At 39.5% G+C, this 9,423-nt stretch overlaps 1 protein-coding gene and 1 long non-coding RNA gene across 2 annotated transcripts; both read right to left on the reverse strand.

Annotated features, from left to right (window-relative positions):
• Positions 1–3,913: 3,913 nt before the first annotated feature.
• Positions 3,914–8,340, reverse strand: LOC144708906 (ferric reduction oxidase 2-like). Its single transcript, XM_078582363.1, has 6 exons — positions 8,160–8,340; positions 7,544–7,778; positions 7,109–7,436; positions 6,494–6,734; positions 4,583–5,283; positions 3,914–4,321 (listed from the first exon to the last, which is right to left on the reverse strand). The coding sequence occupies exons 1-6, from the start codon at positions 8,321–8,323 to the stop codon at positions 4,182–4,184; spliced, it is 1,809 nt and encodes a 602-aa protein (XP_078438489.1). The 5' UTR covers positions 8,324–8,340; the 3' UTR covers positions 3,914–4,181.
• Positions 8,341–8,348: 8 nt separating this feature from the next.
• Positions 8,349–9,423, reverse strand: LOC144708907 (uncharacterized). The gene is made up of 3 exons (XR_013582887.1): positions 9,059–9,423; positions 8,502–8,601; positions 8,349–8,420 (listed from the first exon to the last, which is right to left on the reverse strand). It is a non-coding gene; the product is annotated as an uncharacterized LOC144708907 (long non-coding RNA).

The following is a 9,423-nucleotide window of genomic DNA, read 5'->3' on the forward strand; positions in this document are numbered from 1 at the left end:
AGGCCTATATTGTGTCCCATTTGTAAGGAACACTGATATAACTGTGACAAAAATCTACCGGACTGGCATTAGGTATAAAATCATTCAACGATCCATATGGATCAACTTTGTTAACTTCTCCATAGAGTACCCATTACCTTTCTTTAGCACTGGTACTTTCACTGATGCAATATCAACCATACTCATCACATGAGGGGGACTAGAAAATGCTTATATTTCTGAATATTTTGGTGTCATTGAGTATCCTTTAAGTACTAATATTCATCATATCTGTCTAAATACTAGTAACCAACCTATCTAATGTCATTATTGTTCACCCAAACGTCGCAAATATTTACATACTTCATTCTAAGTATTGCACGTGTGGCATCAATATATTATATCAAATAATATTGAAAAAGATGTGACAAGGGCGATTTGTCTTTTAGGGAACATATGGGTCCAATAATCCCTAATTTGGAAAAGGGATAATCATCCTTGGAGATCAAACCTTTTGCACTCTACAGTTGCTATATACTTTGGGCTATTAGCTTTTTCGATTCATTTACTATATATTCAGTCAATGAAACTCTTCCATTATGAATTTTACTTTAGACATAATACCCCTAATCAGGTAAATTGCCTCAGAAAGTTATATTACTTTAGATGACACTATCTGCCTTTCGCATGTTGTATTGCACTATTGTGGTCAATCAAAAACAGAATATGTATAGAAATTTATGGAACACATTAAAAAGGTGTGATGAATTTTTTTCGCCCTCATGGTTCTTGAAGAGCATTAATTAAAAAAATATACTCAGCTTTTGCTGTCATGTCTGTAGTGGTACTCCTCTTGGAACTCTTCCAAGACAATACGCCTCCATTTAGTGTGAACATTACTCTACGTGTGGATCCCCTAAGATCCACGTCTAAAAAAACTTGATTTTCTTTAATCGTTAGCCTTTAGCAACTATCCTATAAGAATCAGAAATAAATCCTTAACCATTATGTCATGGACTATCTAGTGTTCATCTCTTGCTTGGCTTTAGGGATCTGGAGTCAATGTTACATCAGTCCTTGTTCATAGCATTGAGATGAGGATGGATATAATAACAGAGCCATATGGGATTTTCTACCTGAACACTCTATGTCTGGTTATTTTGTATTTAGGGATCTGAATTCCAGGTATCAGAACCTTGAGACTTCTCTAAAAGTTCTGTATACTGAAACTCTTTTGGTGTTGGATTCTATGAACATGGATTTTGAGATTTTTACCAACCTCCTTGCTCTATCTCTACAGAAAGCATTCACAATACATAAGTTGCTTCTTCCAGATCCCTTCGGGGGAGATCTTTGAAAGTCATTCATATCAAGGATAACATTACAAAAACATTCATAATAAAGTTGAAAATCCTCTACATAAAGGAATATGGAAATAATTATCCTCCCACTAACATTTTAATATTAAACCTTAGGATCATGTTCATTCGCAATCAAAATGTGAAATTTCATCACATAATCCAAAATATATTTTAACAGTGTCCTAAATTTAACGCGCACAATTTACACAGCTTGAATGCATAATATTTGGGTCGTCTCATATTCAACTTAGCATTTATTTGCAATTGAGAAACTATACGTTAACATCCATTGCCCATACTCCGTAATCATAGTGTGCTGGTGTATCGAGAAAGATTCTATCTGGTTTATTACTACAGTTTTGACAGCAACCGTCCTCCATAAATTTAATCTTAAAATTATGAACTTGTCCATTAACACTGGTGTTTCCAATAAATCCAATTTTAGACACTCGGTACCAGTCTCTGTAGGGTCTATCACGTTTATAAATGGGTTTAGTGTATGAACAAAATTTTAGAATCAATCTATTATGACTAATTCCTATAGTTAGAAAGGCATGTTTGTAGGTCAGTGATTGAAGTCTTATAAAAAACAGTGTGTCGACATGAATCATTATATCCAAATCTTGGTTAATTGGTCTACTTAATTTTCATTTATTTGTCTTAATATTTCCATTATTTTTGGGCTAAAAAACATGATTTTTTCAAGAATTAATCCATGATGTATCTAGCTATAATAATTGCACGTAGAGAAAGGAACTCTACTAAACTGAACTATCTACAACAGAGTGTAACTTGCATGCTGATGAACGCCACATTTGGAAGATACTTGTTAACTGCAGAAGGGTATGGCTAATATTCATAAATCATGAATCGATGAATTTCATCAATTAAGTATTTTTTTTTCTTAACTTGGTCGAACAGTTCTAATAAACATTCAGCTATATAAGCTCAGATGTCAACATGTATCCCTGTAATTCATACACATCAACAGTTAATCGCGCATCAGTACTAATTAGAATGGCCAATTTTGGTTTCAGATTGAATATATCTTAACTCATTCGGGAGTCATGTGAAAATGAAGGTTTATACAGAGTTTAGATTTCTGTTTCTATCTTCTAGAGCAAGAGCTGTAGCTTAGTATCCTAAGGCCTATAAAATCAACCTATCAATTTGGTTAAATAAACTAAAATTATAGTTCAATTAATATACATGTAGATAAGGTTGCTTGGTAAACATTATTGGGCTTTAAATTTATCATGCAGTTTTAATTAGCAAGGACACACATATAAAAATTTTCATTATTGTTGGATATGCTCTTATGTTAAGGGACTTCTATGAAAACCTTTGAGGGAACGATGCGGAGATCCTATGACTTGAAGATCATTTAGATACTTCTCGAGGCCAGAGAACTTAACAAATTGAAGATACTCATTAAGGAACCAAGAACACACTGATTTGATATGTGCTAAGGTAGTATGCTTTTCTATGTTTTCGGTTGTCAAACATATCTCCGGGTTAAGAAGGAACAATATTCTGCTGATAAATTGAAGTTAGGTTGATTCAGTAGAACCCACAAATCCCAGCAGCTATCACATTATTCAATACAAAAAATGTGACCCCCCCATTATGTTTGTAAGTTGACATAAATTCTAAGGGAGCATTCATTATCCTACAAGGGGATACAATTCAACAGGAAAATAAATCTAAATAATAGTATTTACATGTAACCATTAAACTTCAACTGAAAGTAAAACTTTCCATGTTACAAATTAGATGGACACATATTTTAACTCACAGAGACATATAAAATCATATGCCCATTATTTCAAAAAATGAATAATCTTCTTCCATTAAAGGGGCACTTTTCTTAGATATTAAATTTACACTTTAACAAATCTATTTATCATTTTTATTTACCAACATACTACAGTGACTCTAAATTCTTACTTTCATCCGAATTACTGAAATATTAAATTATGTAAAAGAAAAAAACATTCATCATTATTAGAAATCACTGAGTTAAATTATTTTAAAATCTTACTAAATTTAGGATTCTGAAAAAGGAAAAGACAAAGTCTTTGTCCACAGGAATACGCTGGGAAATAACACATCTTTAGGAAAATATCTATGCTTAATGCTCAGTTTGAACTCTGTTATGGATGAATCATCAGTATTCTTACATGCATAAACAAGTTTATAGTCTTTTACGCTACGATTGAATCATTTAGAACATTTTCATTAGCATATAAATGGAGTTTTCTATTTCATATACTCTTTACATACTGACTCGTGGGAACAATATTTTCTACGTCAAATCAACATGAAAGCTCATTGCGTGCATGGTGATTTAGTCTGGCGCGATGTCACTTAAAATGTTTGTGTCTTTTCTCTTTTCAGCCATGTCTCTATACATACAGGCTTCCAACTTTAAGTCTCAATATTCTTAATTTAATAGAGGAATCGGTCTGCGGGTTAGCGGTCTGCGGGTTGATGTTAAAAGATTTCCGAGGACTTCTTGGGAAGTCAGATCCCTATTTATGTGTCCTGAAAGAGTTCTGAAAACCCATAAGTGATACGTGCAAATATAATTCGAAAGGTATTCTCTGCGGAAACTGGTGTGCATATAGAGAATGCGATCATTCCAAATTGGCATAACAGTGGATTATCACGAGTAAACCACAAGGAACAAGCGAAACAACCCTCACACGGATAACAAGGGGTGACGAAAGTCGCTCATGTCCCCTCCGGCACGCAAGCAGTAGAAACTATGGACTTTTGAAAGCGACAGAAAATTATTTGGTTGCAGCTTTCTGACCAGAGCTTGATTTTTCTGTGTGAAAATCACCACGTGAAGCTGATGGAATGGAAGTGTAGGTTGTCTGCCAGCCCAGATGAACAAATTCTCGCCACATCACCTCGCAACCCTCGAGGGCCGCTGGCGAGAACTCCACAGTCCCATTTCTCGAACTGGAGCAATATTTCTGCGGACGAGAAAAAAAGCATACAATAGAACACTGAAATCATGAAAAATATTCTCTCTATAATTCCTTTTATATATCCCCGTTTGTAAGATTTTTTTAATAGATCATTAACCAGTAATTTATGTAAGCTGGTTAGAGTCCTGAAATGTGATGAACTCTAGGAGGCAACATAAAGTTAAAAACGCTAATGAGAAAATAAGACGATATCTATCTGCAGACAAGATATGAGAGCCAAGAAACAAGAATCAATGATTGTCTTACTCTGAAGATCAGGCCTTTCCCCGTAGTGCACCGTAGTTGCCCTTTTCAAGACCTCTTGCGGGTGGCTCTCCAGCTCGGCATTACCGAAAGCAGACTTGGGCGAACCCATCGGCGATACCACATCAAAGTTCTCGATCTTCGCCGCCAAAGCCGAAGCGTTCTTCCTCGCCCAGAGGAAGGCAGCGCCGCCGAGGCCAGTGATAGAGACGCACATGAAGATCAAGGCCAAAATAGCCTCAATGGAAGTCGAAAACTCAGCGTCAGACTCCTTCTCTGTGGTGTAGATGTAGTATCGGCCAACGATGCCCAGAAGCAAGAGGAAGAGGACGAACGACGAAGCAATGACCGCGCCCAGCCAAAGCCAGCTATTGGGCCCGAGGATACCCGTGATTGGTCTGTCCGAGCGCAGCGGTTTGAGCGGTAGAGTCTGGACTGTTTTAATACCGACCTTACCGGCCTCCTTCTCTCTTGTGACGTAGGCGTCGATGGTCAGGTCGAGCCGGGAGGCGTCAAGCTTGTCGGTGGAGAGAGGGAGGAGAAGATCGAGCATGGAGAGATCTGCCACCGTCTTGAAGGCGCAGATTAGCCGCACCTTGGGAACTGAAACCCCTTTAGTCGCGCTCATGAAAATAAGCTCCTGGATCATAGCAAAGTAGGGCGTGATCCCGCTCCCGCCGCTCACCAGAACCAGGCAATCATGTCTGCGACGTTAACCAGGTAACACCTTTAACTCTGGTGTAAGAGATAGATGGATAGCGACTGATTGATAGCCAGAAAGAGATAAATAGATTAGATAGATAGATAGATAGATCGATAGAAGATAGATAGATAGATAGATAGATAGATAGATAGATAGATAGATAGACAGATAGATAGATAGATAGATAGATAGATAGATAGATAGATAGATAGATAGATAGATAGATAGATAGATAGATAGATAGATAGATAGGTAGGTAGATAGTTAGAGATATAGACCGATAGATGAATAGATAGAGAGAGAGAGATAGATACTATATAGAGAGATGTCTCTCTCTCAATAGATAGATAGACAGATAGAGAAAGAGAGAGAGAGAGAGAGTCAGAGCGATAGAGAAATAGAGAATGCATAGAGATAATTAGCTACTTATAGAGAGAGGGAGATATATATATATATATATATATTGATAGATCTATATCTATCAATCTATATATATAGCTTCATATAGAGAGAGGGATAGATGGATATACATATAGGGAGAGAGAGAGTCTGTGTGTGCGAGAGAGCGAGAGAGAAATAGAGGGAGGGAGAGAGAGATATATAGAGAGAGAGAAAGAAATAGAGGGAGAGAGAGAGAGAGAGAGGGAGAGAGAGAGAGAGAGAGAGAGAGAGAGAGAGAGAGAGAGAGAGAGAGAGAGAGAGAGAGAGAGAGAGAGAGAGAGAGAGAGAGAGAGAAATAGAGGGAGAGAGAGAGAGAGAAATAGAGGCAGAGAGAGAGAGAGAGAAATAGAGGGAGGGAGAGAGAGAAATAGAGGGAGAGAGAGAGAGAAATAGAGGCAGAGAGAGAGAGAGAGAAATAGAGGGAGGGAGAGAGAGAGATAGAGGGAGAGAGAGAGAGAGAGAGAGGGAGAGAGAGAGAGAGAGAGAGAGAGAGAGAGAGAGAGAGAGAGAGAGAGAGAGAGGGAGAGAGAGAAATAGAGAGAGAGAGAGAGAGAAATAGAGGGAGAGAGAGAGAGAGAGAAATAGAGGCAGAGAGAGAGAGAGAGAGAAATAGAGAGAGAGAGAGAGAAATAGAGGCAGAGAGAGAGAGAGAGAGAAATAGAGGGAGAGAGAGAGAGAGAGAGAGAGAGAGAGAGAGAGAGAGAGAGAGAGAGAGAGAAAGAGAGAGAGAGTCTAAAGCTGAAGTGGAAGATACGGGTTTCGGTTAGTACTTGAGAAACTCCGTGGAGAAATCGCCGTAGGGTCCCTCCACGGCTACCTCCAGACGCTGCAGGGAGGGCGAGGATAGGGTCTGATGAAGCTTCTGGGTCCAGCTTCCCTCTTTCTTGATGATCACGCTCAGAGTTTCCGGCTCAAGGTTGCTGCTGGAGCTGATGGTGAATGGGTGCCATTGGAGTTTCGACAAACTCGGGACGCATATAAATACGTAGCTGAGGGGGGTGTATTTAAGCCCTGTCATATATTTTCAAACAAACCATGTTAAATAAGGCGTTATCTTTGAACGAGATACTTGAAGAAGTAGGAAATGCGCTGTGTTAAGTTTAATTTCCTTGACAGGAAAATAATGTATTATTGTATATTTTTGACGACTATCTAAGTCCCAATAGACTGGTTACGTCATTATAATATGGGAGCTAAAATGTCCAACGATGAGGAGACGCAATCGTCATCGTCCTCATCATCGTCCTTTGTAAATATAGCACATACAACGAGAGAAGATGAAAAATCATGATGGACGTCTTCATTCCGCGTTATGGCCATTCAAGCATGTAGATTGTTCAAATTATCATGAATTCTGACTATCAAATTTGTAAAGTGTTTATCACCTTGGGTCTTGGAAAAGTTGAGCTCGACCGTCTCGTTGGGAAGGAGACGGGCGGAGACGACGCGGATCCTCTGCTGTGACTGCAGAAAACGGAGGTAGCGGTCGAGGAGAAAGAGGTAGACTCCCGGGAGAACCAAGAAGAAGAAGGAGATGCCGACGTGCAAGAGAAAGAAGAACATGAACAGCGCGTAGAGTTGGTGAGTGTAGAAGAAGAGCTCGTAGCTCTTTCTCCTAATCGGCCTGAACGTCGTGGCCCAGAGGACTAGCCCAAAGACCATGGCGAGCTCTCCGGCTACGTTAGACACCCCATCCTTTGCCCACTCCACCATCTGCACTACGCGCCATCCCTCAGGATATTAGTTATCTGAAATATTCCTTTCACCCCACTCTCTCTCTCTCCCTCTCTCTATTTTTCTCTCTCTCCAGAGATTTTTACCTCGCACATATCGCCGATGATGGCCCAGTAGATGATGTAGCCCAAGCTGTGGGCTGCAAAGAAGACCAAGGTGATGTGGCCCAGCCACACGTGGTACTTCACGCTGGCTTCTGAGCTCAGGCCGAATAGCGGTAAAATGGAGGAACCCCGAGTTACAGGAAAGAAGAGGAAAGCGCAGCTTAGAGTCCCTACGAATGCCAATCTAAAAGAAGCCGTTCTTAACCTCCGCACATCCCTGCACAGATGAGACAAAGAGTTAAATATAATGGAGTCGCAAACCGATGGAAGACGCATGGATTGATGAATTGACAAATAAATATAGATATCTGTATATGTATATCGAGAGATCGATCAATCGACCGATCGATCGAGAAATAGAGAGAAAGCTTGATTGATTGACTGATAGATGAATAGATAGATGTGTAGATAGATCGATGATATGATAGATACATTGATGAATAGATATCAGATGGTAGATAACCAAATAGATAAATAACTATATGGTAGATAGATAATGCGATTGATATATCGATAGATGAATTTATAGATAGACTGATAGAACGATGGGTAGCATAAATGTGCGAGGAGAGCAGAATGAGGCAAGAAGTTTTCATACATTGAGGGTTGGTCAGCCATACCACCGCCGTGCATTCCGCCATGCATCATCCCACCGTGCATCATTCCCCCACCGGATTTTAGCCGGTCAAAGTTCGTCTTTAAATAAACTGCAAGGGTCCAGACAAGCAATGCGATGAACATGATGAGAAAGGAAAGCTGCATCCAGGAAACGATCCCCAGCGGCCCTGTCCACACAGCGGGCCTTCCACAGATTGCAAGCCGATCGCTTAGTCCGATCATTGGGCGACCTCCTTGATCTCTGGTGAGGATAATAAGTGAGAAGCCGATCGCTGGTATATATATGTTTGATTCTAGTAACGTTTCATGACCTCGAAAATACCTCTGGCTCGTGCTGTGGGATTTTGATTTTAGATGAAGGTATAGACAGCCAAGTAGAGAAATGAACAAGATGGGAAAAGTGTAGATCAAGATGTTCATTCCTGCAGTCGTATCGTATAAATAATCAGGATAAAGATAATGAAGGTAAACGTCTTAAGGAAGAAGAACCTGGTCTTACAATAAATCCATTAGCTATAATAATTGTTCTAGTAGCAATCATAAATCGCATTATTGATAGTACAAAGAGTAATAATTAATGATTACAATAGAATAATAGTAAGAAGGAAGAAAAATAATAATAAGAAGGAGAAGGAAGAACAATAATTATAATAAGAAGGAAGAACGCAAACAATAAGAAGAAGAATAAGGAGGACGAAGAGCAGAAGAATAAGAAGAAGAAGAAGATGGAGGGGGAGAAAGACGTAAGGGAATGAATCATGTCGAATAGTGATTAGCACAGGGTGAAGAAAGAAGAGGAACAATAATAATATCAACGCTAAAGAAAAAAAAGCAAAAATAAATAAAAATATCCAGTATCTCGCCGGATTCGTTCCCCACCCTGCGAGCGGAAGTATGTAGTCTTATTGAGCTTTCCCTGAAGATTGGGCACCCAAACATTCCTATACGTGTTGGTGGGTCGCATAATCCATATCATCAGCCAACCAGCAAGCACAAACCATGCCAGAAGCTTCATACTCCGACCAAGCATCGTTATCGTCCCAGCCATACCCAGAATATCGTAATGACACAAACGTCGTTTCCTTGTTCTTCCTCTCGTGCTCTCCCGTCCTCCCTGTAGAACTTCTGCGATTACACCGGCAAATATATACGCGTCGGCAAGTCTCTGCAGCCACAACAAATAAGAATATCTTGTCACCTAGTGGTTTATCGTCCCTTTCTATCCACACCATTGTTCCGAAGCA

Source organism: Wolffia australiana, chromosome 10, assembly GCF_029677425.1.
Source record: "Wolffia australiana isolate 7733 chromosome 10, ASM2967742v1".
NCBI classification, from domain to species: domain Eukaryota; kingdom Viridiplantae; phylum Streptophyta; class Magnoliopsida; order Alismatales; family Araceae; genus Wolffia; species Wolffia australiana.

Excerpts from the sequence above, each read along its gene's own strand:
- LOC144708906 (XM_078582363.1), bottom strand. The coding sequence starts at position 8,323 with ATGCAGCTTTCCTTTCTCATCATGTTCATCGCATTGCTTGTCTGGACC. Across the intron at positions 7,779-8,159 it reads ATGGCTGACCAACCCTCAAT|GGATGTGCGGAGGTTAAGAA; the intron begins GTATGAAAACTT and ends TCATCTGTGCAG. Across the intron at positions 5,284-6,493 it reads TTCTCCACGGAGTTTCTCAA|ACATGATTGCCTGGTTCTGG; the intron begins GTACTAACCGAA and ends TTAACGTCGCAG.